General features: G+C 47.5%; 4 protein-coding genes across 4 annotated transcripts; all 4 read left to right on the top strand.

Annotated features, from left to right (window-relative positions):
• Positions 1-5: 5 nt before the first annotated feature.
• SAMD00019534_116860 (hypothetical protein) lies at positions 6-3,743 on the top strand (the record flags this gene model as incomplete). Its single annotated transcript, XM_012893095.1, has 4 exons — positions 6-887; positions 973-1,381; positions 1,453-3,491; positions 3,609-3,743. 4 exons carry the CDS (start codon positions 6-8, stop codon positions 3,741-3,743), a joined length of 3,465 nt encoding a protein of 1,154 aa, XP_012748549.1.
• Positions 3,744-3,928: 185 nt separating this feature from the next.
• On the top strand, positions 3,929-4,555 carry SAMD00019534_116850 (hypothetical protein; the record flags this gene model as incomplete). The annotated part of the gene is made up of 3 exons (XM_012893094.1): positions 3,929-4,073; positions 4,149-4,290; positions 4,357-4,555. 3 exons carry the CDS (start codon positions 3,929-3,931, stop codon positions 4,553-4,555), a joined length of 486 nt encoding a protein of 161 aa, XP_012748548.1.
• Positions 4,556-4,923: 368 nt separating this feature from the next.
• Positions 4,924-5,562, top strand: SAMD00019534_116840 (hypothetical protein; the record flags this gene model as incomplete). The annotated part of the gene is made up of 3 exons (XM_012893093.1): positions 4,924-5,068; positions 5,153-5,294; positions 5,361-5,562. 3 exons carry the CDS (start codon positions 4,924-4,926, stop codon positions 5,560-5,562), a joined length of 489 nt encoding a protein of 162 aa, XP_012748547.1.
• A 3,778-nt stretch (positions 5,563-9,340) lies between these two features.
• Positions 9,341-15,915, top strand: SAMD00019534_116830 (hypothetical protein; the record flags this gene model as incomplete). The annotated part of the gene is made up of 5 exons (XM_012893092.1): positions 9,341-9,359; positions 10,800-12,423; positions 12,509-14,700; positions 14,775-14,919; positions 15,057-15,915. 5 exons carry the CDS (start codon positions 9,341-9,343, stop codon positions 15,913-15,915), a joined length of 4,839 nt encoding a protein of 1,612 aa, XP_012748546.1.
• Between the last annotated feature and the right edge of the window lie 1,641 nt (positions 15,916-17,556).

Below are 17,556 nucleotides of genomic sequence, written 5' to 3'. Positions count from 1 at the left end.
TAACAATGTCCAATAATAGCAATAACGTCAACAAACTACCTGATAGACTACATGTTTTATTGGAGAATGGTGAACAGTTGTTGAGTCGACTTTATGTTAGCAGGGGTCTGTTGGGCGGCGCAAAGACTCGCCCACTGTTTCTCTCCGATGAGAAGGTGGGCCGTGCCATCAAGAACTTGATGTCCAAGTTCCCAGACTTCCCGGAGCTCGACAGGGTCCAGGGCGCGGACCTGATCACATCGCGCGCTAAACAGTACATGGAGGACTTGGAGCAGCACTACGAGACACTGGTCGACGCTTGTGATTGGAAGGAGGCCACATGCGCGCTCCTCCACGAGATCGCCAACAACACCCTGGCGCTCAAGTTCACCGCGTCCATCCAACTGTCGTCCAGGTTCATGGAGTTGGTCGTGCTCTTTGCCAAGCTGCACATGCTGCTGGCGCATCTGGCCGACCGCCGCACTGTCCTCGCCGTCTACGCGCGTCTCTTCCAGCACACGCGATCACAGGTGGAGCCCAACTACTCGCGACTATCACGCTGGATCATCGAGTCGGACCTGCCCGTCAAGCGCATCCAGGACGATCTCAAGGGTCTAAACGACGCCATTGGACACACACTACTCTCAGTCGAGGCCACATACTCCAAGCGCAGACTAATCACTCAGTTGCGTCGCGATGGCGCACTCAACCTCATTCTCAAGCCAGAGGACATTGCTCGTCCCATCCAGGATCAATACCGCACCGACCTGACCTTTGCCTCACGCGTCTACCAATGGGTCATCTTTGGATACCTCATCGCGCCTGGCGCACTCACCACCCCCAACACCATCGAACTCCTCAAGGCAGCCCTTTCCGAAGGCTTCAACCTACCCGTCTACAGAGAGATAGTAAGTGCCCCTGGGACAGGCAATCAACCACGTGACATGCTAACCCTCCCATCCCTCTCTGCCCCTGCCCCAACAACAACTACAGAGCTATGCTATTCATAATGAGTTCAGCGCATTGTTCAAGAACTATAAGAGCAAGACAGTGCAACTGCAGAAACAAAAGAAGATTATAAAGGATGCAGCACAGGCCTCAACACAGGACGCACCAAGAAGACATTATGAGAAGCGTATCTATCTTAGACAGGAGTTGGATGCTATGTGGAACCTGTTCAGAGACAAGCCATGTCTGCTAGCGCCCAAGATCAATGTGTTGCTGGCTGCACTCTCCATGGCCAAGGAAGAGGTACTGTGGTACTTCCGTCATCTTGACGCTGTTCCACCCGAGAAAGTCAAGAAGTACTACAACAAACAGAACGACATCATTGACAGACGCATCCCATCTCTCGTCAGTGTGATGACACACCTCGTAGACCTCGTTAGGATACACAAGAGCAGTAAGTTAGTTGGACGTGTTTCCATGTACAGGCGATCACTTGACATGACCTGACACCGTGTACATCAACAGCAATCCAGAACTATTATGTAGAATACATGGCTGGCGCAGACTCACTGGGACTGACAAGGGTGCTCACACCAATGATGATGCAGTCAGCTGGTCCACAGATCTCCAATCTATTATCAAACATCACTTATGAGTTGCAAAACATCTCGGTTGGCAGTGGCGCAGAGTATAACTTCAACTCGCTGCGTGACAATTGGTGCCGCACTGAGTACCTCCTCTTCTCCAGCTCGTGCCTTCTGCCCGAGTCCGAGTCAACACAGATCAGCAGCCGTCTCAACCTCATCTATATCCACTCAAAGAATGTCGATCAGCTGGACGCGATGCTCGAGGAATACTCATCACTGGTCAGCCTGTGGCCCTACAAGGAGCAGGTGGCCCAGGTGTTTGAACAGGTGATCAATGATGCCACCGACCAGCCAGCACAGGCCATGGTATTCTTGAAGCTCCTGGCACAGTTCCCATCGGGCGTTGCGACGCCCTTTTACCCCGAGGAGAAGGAGGCCATTGGCAAGGAGTGTGTGGACATGGCCACCAACTTCCTCAACAAGCTGTCATCGCGTATTGTGTCGGTGCTGTACTCGACCATGAACGCTCAGTACCAGAGCAACGAGCAGCAGCTCAGAGACGTCAACGCCGCATTCCCATTGCTGCAGAAGCGCAAGGATTGGAAGCCGCCCAAGGACTTTATCACGCCAGTCGAGCCAGGCTCAGAGTCGCAGTATCGCTCACGCGCAACTATCGAGCAGCTGCGTCTGCACGAGAAGAACATCTTCCAGCTATGCAACTCTCTCAACGAGTTCCTGGACATCACGATCTACGACCGCATCATCGTGCCGCGCGAGTTCCTGCGCGACCGTCTTGGTGCCATGCTCAAGCAGTACATGCGCCAGACGCTGGCTCCCACCGTGCCCACCGACCTGTCCACAACTATCAGGCCGGCCACATTTGAGAGCCAGCTTCAGGTGTTCCTGGGTGTGATGGTGATAGTCGAGAACTTTGTCGACATTGACATTGGTGATCTGATCCGCGAGACCCTGCTCGGCGAGTTCTACGCCAAGGTGATGGGCAAGGTGGGCCGCATCGACTGGTTCCCCGACGGAGAGATTGAGTATGGCGACTCGGCCATCCACTACTACACCAACTACTACGTCGACTTTGTCAAGAAGTCCACGCAGTTGGGCCACGTGTATTCACCAGGACGTCAGGGCTTCCTCTCGCGTCCAGGTATGCAGAACAAGGCAGAGGATCACAACGACTACACAGAGATAATGGCACTCACCAACACGATTGGCGCATATGGAGTCAAGCTGATCGAGCGTGAGCTACTTCGCACCGTGCTGGCCAGCGCCTCAAGCATCAAGGATATCCTTACGGCCAATCTGCCGCTGTTGGAGGAGTACGCCACATGCTTCCACAAGCCCAAGGGTGTCGACCACATCAAGCGATTCAAGCAGGCCGACATTGATAACTTTGTCACTCGTGCGATGATCATTGGTAATGCGCTCAGTCTGAGGTCGATGATGCGTCGCTCAGTCGATCAGAACAACCGTGAGGCCGTGCCCTACATCCAAAAGACCGTCGAGACGGGCTACGAAGAGTACAACCGCAACACATTCATGTTCCCCGAGTTCCTGGGCGTGGACGCTCTGGCGCTCGACGCCGGCCTCAACGTGGGCGTGGCCGATCAGTATCTCAAGGTGTTCCTGAAGAAGATATGCGCGGGCACTGACAACGACAGGAAGCTGTGGGACATGCTGCCCGTGATGTTTGCCGTGGCATTCAACAGCACTCAGTGGAAGGAGGCCATATTCCGTCCATCGATCGAGGGCTACAACAACAACATTCACGTGCTGGCCGTCACCATCAGTGATCTGCTCATCGCATTTGGTGCCATCAACAATGCCAGCGCCAACGAGGCTGACATAGTCAACAGCTTGCATCGCTTCCTAGAGATCTCGTCCGTTCACCTCTTGCGCATGTTCTCCTCGCATCAAAAACATTTGCCCAACGACCCAGCATCAGTATTGGTATTCCTGGACAAGGTAATATTTATATGGAATCTGATCACGTGACATCTGATCACGTGACATATCTGATATCATGTGAATACTTACCATATACAAAAACTAACTTATCATATAATCCATCAATCCATTCAGTTCACTGAGTACTGTCCATTGCTCAACAAGGATATGCTCGAGCAGTACCTTCCATACACATTGATCAGGAACATGTATAAGGATATCTACGAACTAAGAGTTGTCAAACAAGGTGATAACTCTGATAGCTTCTAAGTGAACTAGTTCATTGATATCGACATCTCATCATTGCCATGTAATAACCATATATGTAATATCATAACCCGCATAGACGTCCAACAGACGTCACCAGGATGTACCCTTCCTTCACCTGAATAAAAAACGACACTGGTGATGATCACTTTCCATTTTTGAATATCACGACTTATTACTATCTTGAAATGGATACCATCATCAGTCAACTTAATCTTACATCACAGGATAAGTTGGGACTCCTGATCTCTGGACTTGTTTTCCTAGTCTTCCTGGTCACTCACTTTGTCAAACCAAGTCTGGCTTTCCAATTCTCTTGTATTATTCAAGCTTGTAAGTTAAGTTCAAGGTTAGTTGCACATCAATCATCCCACCAGCCTACTTACTCATTCCCAATGAATGCCTCAGCCTGTGCTGGAATGACTATGGGCTTCACATTTGGAGGTGTCTCCAATTCATTTGCAGACATGACACAGGAACAACTGATTGATTCTGGATTTGCCTCATTGCTCCTTATCCTCTCTCTCGTCGCACTATACAACAATGCAAAGTATGCAAACGCCTCAGGTTTGATTGAATAGACCAATTCACTCACATGCTTCAACTCTATCACAAGGACACCATTGATCTTGGGCTACATTCTACATGGATGTTGGGATTATCTACATCATCACTCATCGTCTGTGCATATGGAAGCTGCCACTCCACTATGGTATCCACTATTATGTTGTTCATATGATATTGCAGTGGCTATGACCTACATCTTCACCAAATACCCATCTGATTCATCAAGAAACAAGGGAAAGACTCAATAGTAACCTCATGATCTGATCCTCCTTCAATCTTGATGTTCCTGGACAACCCAATATTTTTGGAATCAAATATCACTAGATCGCATGTCACGTGATCACAAGTCACGTGATCATATATCACGTGATGTCTTCCCATTACAATCCAATAGATGGACAATGACAAGTAAACAATATGTAATATGTGTCCAGATCATCAAACCACACACTTCTAGAATAAAAATGAGGCATGACTGATGATCACTTTGCCCTTTTTTGAACATCAGTGCAATCAATCTCAAGAGTGTCAACTTCAATTCAATTTGAGTATCTATCTCACTCATTTGTAAATTTACAAATATATATTAAACATAGATACACATAATACTTTCAAAATGGATGCAATTATTAGTCAACTTAATCTTACATCACAAGATTTGTTGGGACTCCAGATCTCAGGACTGGCATACGTAGTCTTCCTCATCACTCACTTTCTCAAGCCAAGACTTGCCTTCCAATTCTCATGTCTAATCCTTGCTGGTATGTATACAGACCTATTCAATGATCACGTGGGTCATACACTAACTATATCAATCAATCAATCAATCAATCAAATATGTTTAGTGTGTGCTGGATTGACTCAAGGATTTACATTCGGAGGAGTCTCCAATACCTTTGCAGACATGACACAAGAGCAGTTGTATGACTCTGGATTTGCCTCATTGCTCCTCATCATCACACTCATTGCGCTCTACAACAATGCAAAGTATGTTTCCACACTATGACCATTCACACACTCAATCAATCACTAACTCACCCATTCAATCAATAGGACACCATTGATCTTGGGATATATTCTTCATGGAGGTTGGGATTATCTTCACCACCATAGCTCGAGCATCCATATGGCCGCTGCCACTCCACTCTGGTATCCACTATTCTGTTGTTCATATGACTTGGCCGTGGCACTCACCTACGTCTTTGTCAGATACCCATCATCATCAGAGTCAAGAAGCAAGTCAAAGACACATTAATGTGTCCATTGGTCATCGGACCAAATTAGTAACTCATTCATTCAATCAATCACGTCAACACACTTAATGGGGTGACACAATCAATCAATCCGTTCATTCATTCATTCATTCATTCGTTCATTAATTAATAGTTATGATAAACATGTAGGTCCATAACTTGGAATATAAGTGGTATCCAATACGGAAGAGTACCTGTCGAACAGTTGTCACCATCTTAACCTTGGTGATGAATGAATCCACCCCAAGTGCACAATCATCCATCAAGTTTGATGATGTGTGTGTTCAATCAAGACTGACGAATGAGGCATCACCGTCTAAATTATGACTATTGGCGGTCTAGGTCTTTAGTATTTGTTTGTATGTTTGGTAGTCCATAGACTGTGGACGATGCCCCATTTCTTTCGTATTGACCTTTGCAAAAGGGCAAGGACAAAACTGACACTTTAGTTGTGTCAAAAATAACTGATCGTCGGCGTGGTTTGTGGACGATGTGGGGGTTTTTGATAGTATGTTTGAGGTCCACTGCTATTTTTGGTCCATCCATCCATCCCAATCGGAATGAATGAAGGAATGAATGAATCATAGGTTCATAGATAAGTAATGGTGTGTATAAAGTTTGGAGAATTATCAGCTACAATTTCGTTCATATAACCTGATGTGTTACCGTGCCGTCTCTCCAATCCATAAGAAGTAACAGCATCATCATAATCACTCTCATTATTGCTACTCCTCCTCCCCTTCCTTCACTACCTACTTTGAAAAGACGATTTCTTTCAGACTGACTAACTCAATAACTCACTTGTTGGAATTTGTCCCCAACAAGAGTCTCAAACATACCCCTAACTAAACCAAAGTATCTCCCTGAATACATCCATTCATTCCCAAGTCCTTCCCTCCTCCATCCCATCAATCATAGACAAAAAGGATTCTTTAATCTTCATCATTTCAGACACACACTCACCCAATCATTCAATCACTTAATCAATCACTCGATAAATTTAGACGAACGATCACTTCACCTCGCATTTATTATTATTATTATTATATTTATTCATATTTATTTATTTATTCAATAATTAATACCAAAGCCCATCAATCTAACAAACAAAGGACTATAGCGCGACTAGACCTTGGACTTGTGCGGCGGAGATTGAATTGCTGAATTTTCCACCACTGACCAATCAGAAGCAGGGTCGACCAAACATCGTTTCCAGACCTCCTCAAAGTAGATCACACAGGTCACAATATTATATTTATCATTATACGAATTACCCAAGACAAGACCATATTTGCAAAGAGTACGCGCCACAATATACCTAGATCATAATCTAATGATTGAATAGGGTGTGTGACTTACTGATTGATTGTTACCCTCCAAAGCACAGGACTGCTCCGAGACTCGTTGACCCGTCACGGATACACCCAACCAGCCATCCGGCCAAACCTTACCCAACAAACAAGGACAACTAGAACGTTCACGACAACCTACTTACCAACACACATCACATCGCATCGTCTTTTTGATCGTAATTTAAGTGTGTGTCGTCTGTGATTCAGAGGAACCGACCTCCAACCTCTCAGTCGACATCTTTGGGCCCAAAAGTAAAGTAAGTAAGTATTGTGTGTTCCAACTTTGGCCCATCCATCCATCAATCATTCCAATCCAATCACAAAACACATCAAACAACCACAACCGCAACCATACACACTCAAACACATTCATACATCTTTGTTTGTTTGATCAAACAAGTATCCAATAAGAGGGAATATAGAGTAAAGTTTAAGTTTGGTAAGCATTGCTTGACATAACCCTGCAAAGAGGTACTACAACAAATTTGGAACCAGAAGTGCCCCTGATGACATGAGGCCAAGCCTAAACAAGCTTCTGGACTTGCAACTTTGGATTTTTCTTTAATTTGGTGTCCTGTTGTGGGGGCTCACCCCATCGTGGCTTGCCGGATGGTCCAAGACTCCCAAGTCCTATCAAGATTGGGCCTTGATCCACAACAAAGCCCTGGCCCCACCGATCACCATCCCCCACCCCCCAATCACACTATACTATCATACACTCACACACTCACACACACACACATCCATCCACCTGATCAATCAGTCACCAAGTCTGTCAGATGGACACGGGTGCGATGTACGATATAGTAGTAAGCGCAACATCAAACAGCATTTATTGTTGTTTGTTTGTTGTCTAGCTTGTTTGATCAAACAGCACCAACACACAACACAAAGCAAGAGTTGTTGGAATCCAACTCATCTCACACGCACATCAGGTACCATTTATTTACGATCACAATCATTCATTCACTTTATTCACTTCATTCAACTGTCTCGACCAATGATTGATGTGTTATTGAAGTTAGTTGTAACCAGGAAAAATCAGGTGCCAAGCCTTTAGCTTGCTAGACATCAATAGAGAGAGTACGGCGCAGTCCTGTTCACGACCACCCCCACTCCCAGTCTGACAGTCAGTCAGTCAGTCAGTCAGGTCCACCTGTCCATCCATCCATCCAACCATCCGTCCATTCACCTGCCCCCTCCCCCTTTATTGTGGACCTTTGATTGACTAGTTGACTTTGAATGAATCAATCAATCAATCAACTCTTCCACTCACTCACGAAAGCGTTCACTCATTCATTATCACTCACTCACTCACTCATTCATTCATTCAGTCATACATTCACCACCCTCACATCACACCATCACATCACATGACCTCTCCAACACTCAACTTGACTAACTAACTCTAACTAATCGAACATTAAACCGCGGTTCCATTTGACCAAACAGGTAGTGATTTCCGAAAGACAAAGGTCCTGACCTCATTTCTCCATTTCCAAACCACTGGACACACACAAGAGGTATGATTATCCCTACCAATCACCATCAATCACACTTGACATCAGACATACAGACATACAGTTCATTGTTGTACAACTTAGGAGGTCATATATCTGTCCTATCCTCATCATCATTCATAGTCCATTTGTCCATTTGTCCTTTGGCAATGGATGTTCAATCAATCGATCGATCGATCACATTAATGTATCGATTAATCAATCAATGATCTTGTCCTTGCCACGACATCAATTATAACCAAAATACCACATCATCCATCCATCATCCAACATGTCAATGATCATTTCATAACGACTGGCTATTTGTCAACTACACTCCCGCGCACTCACTCACCACCACTCACCCACCATCACATCTTACGGTCTACCAACCAACTCACTCATTCACACTCACACACTCACATTACTCCACTCACACTGTATTGGCAATGGATTGGATTGATTACCCGACATCCACATCCACATCCACATACCTCCACATCCATGTCCACACACATGATACATCGTCCGCCCCATATCCCGCATATTTATATCATTTATAATGCTTTATTACTAAAGACAACCAATGAAACTCCATATTATATCGATGAGACACTACAACAGCAATCACATCATCTATCTTTATCTCTACATGTTTGTTGTAATTGGTCCAATGGTACTAGTTATAACAACACACATTATCCACCACCATCCGGTTAAATATATCCATCCACCTGCCATGCCACGCCACGCCACACCACATTCATTCAATCATTCATTGGTCAGGCTACTGCATTCAAATTATAATTATATATTAATTAATGGCATCAGTCTGTCCATTAAGTGACGCGAATCACACCACTCGACCCACCACAAGTGGCAATTCATTCAATCAATCAATCACCCAAGTGTCAATCAATCAATCATTCATGTCATGTGTTAGTGTGAGTGTGAGTGGGGGGTTGATGATACATCGATTGGATTGGTGGTCCATGCCATGCCATGCCACGACGATGCCCTCAAATACAATCAATCAATCATATATTATAATATATAATATATAGCGGCGCTTGTTCGGGAAATAATAAATCAGAGTGATCAAGTGAAACGATCGCTGCTGGTGATAGGAAGGAAGGAATGAAGGAACGGTGGGAAGGACCCTTTGGCGTGTAGTGTCGTGTAGTGTCGTGTCGCATCGCGTCGGGTGCACTTGTGTGATTGGCTTGTGATTGGAATGCACCACCCACCCACCCGCCCGCCAAGACCTGGAGAAGGGAGTAGAGCAGAGCAGCAGTTACATTGATTGATTGGCTGACTGGCTGACTGGCTGACTGGCCTGGTCTAGTCTGGTCTGGTCTGGTATATCAATGCGCCCGCCCGACGTACACACACATATATGTTGATGTTTGTTTTTGTTAATAGTTTATCAAGGAAGTTACCAACATAAGATAAAGTAGCCGCTTGCTTGCTTGCTTTCTTCTCGTCAGTATTGAAGCCTGCCTTGTCTACCTACTTCCTCCCATCCACCTCATCCTTTCAATCAACTCACATCACTTCTCAATCATACATCATCATCATTCATTCATTGCAGTATATCAAAACTCATTCATTCATTTATTCAAACAATCATAATTCATTGTCACCTCTGTACATAATCCAACTCATTGACAATTTAGAACTAACATCTCTACATTCATTCTCTCATTCTCATTCTCACCAACTCTACACCTTTCTTCTAAACTCAACTCAATCACATCTGACATCCATCCTTCATTCATTCAGCCAGCCCCACATCTAAACAACAACCACCTAGTCTATCTATTTATCAACATCTTCAAACCCATTTATATATATACATCAACACACATTATTATTTATTATTATTTATTATTTATAATATATATTATATATTACGTGTTGTTAGTTGTCTAAACAACAAAGGGTTACATCAGAGTAGCGGACAATAACATAAAACACACACATATTTGGAAGGGGTTACGTGCAATCGAATAGAGCTCACACGACACGCAGACCTTGCTTCGCCCCGCAAATCACACTCACCATCATCCACCCATCCATCTATTCATCTCATACATACAATAACACGACAAGACGCGACCAATCCATCCAACACCCCCACCTAGCCTTATCGAACGGTTTGCCATATTTGACCTTGGACCTCACGAGGACAATCAAACCCCCAAGAACGACGCATCACCCCACACATCACACACTCTACAACAACTACACCCATCCATCAATCTATCCCCCCCAATATCACTCTAACTCAAACTAATCAATCACAGGCGGGACCAACAAGGCTCTCCATACGACCCTTGTTAATAAAATGAAAAATCACCATCACAACAACAACAACCTCAACAACAGCAACAACAAATAACAATAATACAACAAACAACGAAAGTAGTAGTAGTAGCATTAGTAGTAGACAGTATCCCAACATCCAGCAACAGTCTTCTTCTTCGTCATTGCCACATGTCAATAGCGGCAGCATTGGCAACGCTACTTCCACCTTAGGATCACCAACTACTTCACCAACACATACTCACTCGGCCATCGACGCCACTGCAGCAGCAGCAGCCGCCACCAATAAATCCTCCTCATCATCCTCCCCCTCCTCCGCCGCCGCTCACCATTTTGAGAGCAGCAGTCGACCTCCAAGCCTCTCGCCAGATCAGGCCGCTGCATCACAATACTATCAGCATCAACAGCAGCAACAACAACAGCATCATCAGCAACAGCAACAGCAACAACAGGTCAATCACCAAAACTACAACTATATTTTCCATCAGTCGCCGCACCAGACATCCGTCCAGGCGCCACCACTGAGCCAACAACACTTTTTCGCAGTACCCAAGCCGGCTGGACGCTCCTCTCCCGCGCCACTCTACCACCAGCTGCACCAGCAGCCTCTTCCCCATCTCCATCTCCATCATCAACAGCAGCAGCAGCAAATACATCAGCAGCAGCAACAGCAACAGCATCATTTGCAACAGGCCAAACATCATCATCTTTCACAACAACAACAACAACATCCATCGATTATAAACGACTTTGATATAACGACGACGACGAATAGCGCGATGGGTCCAATCCCAATACATTCTGGCTCCACACCAACGCCCTCGGGCGGCTCATCATCCAGCGGCAGTGGCGGCAGCAGTGGCAGCGGCAACTCCTCCGCCACTTCGTCAAATCAGCAACAGCCACAGCAGTTCGGCGGCCTCAACTCGTCGTATGGCCAGCTGAGCAGCCTGTTGAGCCACTCGCAGACAATGAACATCCAGCAAATCATCAACGCAAGCTCGACACATTACTACGATGATCAGCCCATCCCGACGCAACCGACCGCGTCACACTACGAGGTGTTCCAACCATTTGGTGGCTCTGGCGCGAGCGCGCAGCAGCACCATCAGCAGCAACAGCAGCATCATGGCGCGGACGGACCGACATCCACATCAACGACTTCAACGTCGTCCACCTCGACCACGTCGGGCGGCTCGTCGTCCTCGACCACGTCGACTCCACACACTACCAGCGCGTCGCATGGCGGCCACATGTTTGTGAGTCCATTCCTCTCACAGGTGACGCCCTCGAGCGACATCTCCTCGCCGTCGCCACCCACGTCCTCGGCGTCACATCACTCCTCACCGCTGCAGCAATTCTCGCCGCTCACATCGCCGTCGCATCCATCGGCATCGAGCTCCTCAGTACACCATCATCCACTGCATCACCATCACAGCCACCACCACTCGCCTCTGTCTCCACTGAGCTCGGCGTCACACCATCCGCTGCATCCACACCACCATCACTACCTGTCCAACCCCAACCTCAGCATGCCCGTGTCAGTGGCCATCAATTCCAGCAGTCCAAGCATGGCCAACAAGCGACTGAAGCGAGATTATGACCAGATCATCCCACGCGACGAGTGGGAGATCTACTACCCGCCCTCTGGCAAGCTCTACTCTCTGTACGATCAGAAGAATGACCTGTAAGTAGCCTGCCACCTGGCACACCGCAAATCAATCAAACAATCAATCAGTCAACTAACTTCCAACTTTGATCAAACGACTTAGGACTGGCGCGTATGGATTCAAGGTTAAGCGACTGGACAAGAACGTGCAGTACTCGGACTTGGACTCGGCGTGGATATTGTATCGCCAGAACCGTTTCCAGGTCGACTGCGACCTCACTGGCTGCCTGGAGTCGTGGAGCAACACCGATCGCTCCAATCTATTATATGTAAATAACGAGAGCAACACGCTCAATGAGGTGTCGGGCCTGTACTTCACGCTGTACGTGCTCAAGTTCTCCACGTCGCAGTCGACGCAGCACCCCAACGACCCGAACGAGCGCGTGCCCATCCATCAGCTGGGCAACTCGAGCGGCAAGAAGGACGGCCGTCTGCCCGTCGAGCCCTGTCCCGTGATCAAGGGCAAGGCCAACTGGGCCAAGCTGCAGTTTGGCTCGGCCACTGCCAACAATGCGCGCGTCCATCCCGACCACCCCAACCCCAACCAGCAGTTCTTCCGCATCGTTGTCACATTGAACGCCGTTATCGACACGTCCCTTCATACTCCAAATCCCGCGTTCCCACTGACCTCGTTCTCTGCGCCACCCTCGCCCTCGTCCCAGTTCTATCCACTTCAGTCCAAGATCTCGCCGCCACTGATTGTTCGCGGCCAGAACCCCGGCCGATTCCTCAGCCATGACAAGTCCAATAAGAAGGATGGTGCGAGCAAGAATAACAACAACAGTAGCGGTGGCGGCGGCAGCGGATCAGGTAGCAGCAGTGGCGGCGTTGGTGGATCGAGCAGCTCCGGATCCTCAGGCAAGTCAGGTACCGGCGGTGGCTCGGCCACAGGAGGCAGTATTGGACACCAAAACGCCAACACCAACACAAACAGCGATGCCAATGGAGATATCAACCTGGACGCCAATTTGGATGGCCTGGACGACGACTCGTTCGACCTGGATGAGGAGATGCTCCTGCTGGAGGAGTCGCTGAGCAATGATGATCTTGCGCAACCCATGAACATGGACAGCAACAACACGAGCGGCGAAGGAGATGACGATCTGCCAGCGCTGCTGCGATCCTCAGAGTCCTCGCTTCCACAAGACGAACTGTTTGACGACTGGCTTCCCCAGTCGCCCAGGTCCTCGCCCCCCCTCTCCCTGCCCTCGGACTCGAGCTTCAGCTTTGACTCCATCCACAAAACACCTCTCTCGCCCCCACCAACCACGGTGGCTGAGGCAACGGCAACAGCCGAGCGGTCACTGGCGCGTCCACAGACGCCACCCAGCGACACTGCCAACGCAGCCGAAGCGTCTGAACCAAAGCCTCAGGTAGCAGAGACTCAACAACAGGCTCAAGTTCAATCACAGAGCCAGTCAACATCCTCATTCCCTCCACCTCCTCCTCCTTCCTCCACTCAAACGTATCGTGGACCAATCAGCATTGACTGTGACGCGATATCACTCATCTCTTCCGAGCTCGCCCAAGATGTACATAACCTATCCCAATTGAGGCAACAGCAGCAACAGCAGCAACAGCAACAGCAACAGCAGCATCAACTCCGCCAATCCCAGCTGAGACAATCACAGCAGCAGCAACAGCAGCAGCAACAACAACAATTACGACAATCACAACAGCAGCACCAACTTCGACTTTCACAACAGCAACAACAACAACAGCAACAGGCAAGACCAGCTCCAGTCATGGGCGAGCCACTGTTCAAGACCGAGCCATGGTCCAAGCCACCCAACGTCAACGACGTCATATATACATACTCCAAGGTGGGCATCAACACGCCAAACCCAACACAGGCGTTGTCGGTCAATGGCAACGTGCTGATCACGGGTGATCTGCTCAAGCCATCGGACAAGCGCATCAAGTCCAACATCCAGCACAACCAATCCGACCACTGGGCCAAGATCGACAAGCTCAACATCTACGACTACGACCGCAAGAAGATGGTCGGCTACGACGCGCCCTCGTCCGGTGGCAAGCAGACGCAGCAGCAAAGCAACACGGTGCCAGAGGTTGGCTTTTTGGCGCAGGAGGTCCAACAGGCCATCCCCGCAGCCGTTACCGTGGCCGGCGAGGTCAAGCTGCAGGACGGCACCGTGGTGCCCAACCTGCTGGTGGTCAACGATCGCGTGCTACTCTTGGAGAACATTGGAGCCACGCAACAGATTGGACGCACACTCAAGAAGGAGCAAGACTACATTATCCAGATGGACAAGAAAGTGGACCAGGCGACAATGGGTAATGTCGTGGCGATGTTGGATGTTGAGCGTGGCAAGGAAGCTAACCATTGTGATCATCACGTGTTGTTGCAGATGGAAGACGCGAGCAGCATGCCCTGGTCAACAAGATCCAGGATGTTGTCAACTTTGTGCTCTCCGAGGAAGACCGCGATGCCAATCAAAACAGGAACTCTGTCGTATATTGCAGTCTGATGGGCATGGGTCATTGTTGGACATTGTAAGTTGACTTGGTTTGATTGATGAATTTTGGTCGCGGTCACGTGGTCAGATATCACTGTCATGTGATCGATCATGTGATCAGATAGTTTGTCCACGTGATCAGATATACTGACCAAACCTTAACCCTCCAATCAGGTTTGTGTTTGGATTCTTCGTACCTCTGTTCTGGCTGTTTGGATCCTTCTTCCTTTTCTCGCCCAGCAAAGTCAAGTGGGCTGGTGGCCTCGCCAACTTTATTACAACTATTGCCTTCTCATTTTTAGCGTTGATCATGTACCTCTACCTCAACACGATGGCCTGGATGATACTGTTCCCCTCACTGTCGGCCATTGGCACGCTCTGTCTGGTGGTTGTGGGCTTCTTCCGTCACAGGACATGGGAGCCCAAGAGCAACTACCTGCTCGAGCGCCTGAAGTTCATCCAGAAGGACGGCTACAACAACCTCAACGATCAACTGGATCAGATGCGTGTCGAGGGCACCGCCGAGGTGGTCGATCGCACCCCCATCGAGGATATGTATTCACCGACCTATGCCATCATGGATGGTGTCTGTCCAGATGACGACGACCACGACACGTGTGAGCATAGCGATGAGGAGCAAGGTCTGATCGCCGATCACGACCGCACCGTGCCCGTGCCCGCGCCCGCGCGCACCGCAACCACCATCCACCAACAGAAGGAGTACCAACAGTTGATGCAAGAGACGCCGCTCAACGCCTTGGCCAAGGAGTTCCGAGTTGTTTCCAAGGGTCACAAAAACAAGCAACAGTCGCCTTCTTTGCGAAACCATGGTGGTGACGCGGCGGGTTACGGTGAAGGTGTTGGGGTTGGGGCTTCCGCCAAGTCAAAAGACAACATGGACAAGCAGCAGCAAGTGATGAAGCCATTGGCCTCTGCTACTACTAGTGTAGGACTTACCAAGACACCAACCATTGTCAAGACGCAGATATTCACAACGACTACAACAACTACGACTACAACCATGGAGGAATAATAATAAAATGACACAAAACACAATCATACACTGCACATCAATCAATCAATCAATCAACCATTCACTCATTCAATTGATTGACTTGACCTTTTGTGCCACCTTTGGTCCAAGCAGCCCCGGTGTAAGTTGCAACCTTCCAAAGGATGTGTACTTGCATGCCCTTTAAAGGCAGAGTTATAAGGCCACACGAGACGGGTTGGTTCAAGTGACACCAACAACGATTATAATGACGATCACCTACCTACCTCCTTGTTAGTGTTTGGTGAAGGATGGTCTTGGACCTTGGACCCAAGTTGGGTAATTTTGTAACATGTTACCTTACTTTGATTGATTGTCTCTTGGTTTGATGACTAGACACATCGACCAAATTTATTAAATAATTTATAACTTTATAAGTAAAGAATTGATCTCTCGCTGATCTTAAAATAACCAGATTGAAATATCTAAAATTCGTTGACAGGGTTGTATTGTTGTTGGTGGTGGGTCAACAAACGAAGATTCATGATCTACGATCACCTCTTCAATCAATCAATCCAAACAATCAATCAATCAATCAATCATTCATGCACACCTCACCATCACCCCCAAACCATGGACCATTCAAGGATGTACATTCATCCACACACCAACTTTATCACCCATCCCATCAAATCACATGGTGGTCGCCCATTTGGGTCAAACGCACGATCCATCCGTTCATCAACTGCATCCAGTGACCCGTGGACTGGCCCATGCCACACCCCTCCCCAACGATCAAAAAAAAACAATGCCCAACAATAGCAACAACTGTTGTGGGTGGTGTTGGTGAGAATGAGTGTGGTGTATTCTTGCACAAGGAGATGTTTTCCAACCTCAATGTACATACAATCGATATGTCTTCAGACTCTTTGTCTGTCTCTTTGTCTGTTAGTTTTGTATTGTACTCTATGTGTGTCTCTTTGTTATTGTTGGTGTTGTTACTTCTCTCTTTTCAATTCTATTCAATACAAGTACATAATACACTTACACATACACATAATATATATATTATATATACTTACTTACTTAACGTCGGTCCATCAATCAACTGACACTTATCCGACGAACTTCCAAATTTGTATACATTCATTCATACCATCAGACGTTAAGACTCAAAGATAAAGAGAGAGAGACAGTTACAGTGATCATTCAATTCATAATTCATAATACATACATCATACATACATTCATACATACACATAAATATTACGATAGAGGAGGTGATCGATCGATTCACAAACACACAAACACGCACACATCTGTGTACCCTCCAACAATTCAACCTACAACTTATATCAGAGTGGTTGTTGATTGATAACGCCTGCTATCAACATTGCTACGCTACGCCCTCCGCTCTACTCTACTCCACTCCACGCCACGCCACGCCACGACACCTACCACCCAAGCGCCACACCACATCACCCCTTCCCCACGCACACATACACACACTCTCCAACCAATCACCACCAATCACCAACGAGTAGTAGGTGAAGACCATTGTCAACCGAGTCTGAGTCCCAGTTAGCCAGGTAGCCAGCAGCCAGTCCAGTCTATTCCAGTCCAGTCCGCCAGCCTCTCCTTCTCCATCATTTCTTCTTCTTTATTCACAAACACTCATCATCT

The sequence above is a fragment of the Acytostelium subglobosum genome (genome assembly GCF_000787575.1).
Source record: "Acytostelium subglobosum LB1 DNA, scaffold: scaffold34, whole genome shotgun sequence".
Lineage (NCBI taxonomy): Eukaryota > Evosea > Eumycetozoa > Acytosteliales > Acytosteliaceae > Acytostelium > Acytostelium subglobosum.
Note: the sequence above shows the minus strand (reverse complement) of the source record. Positions and strands in the feature narration are given on the sequence as shown.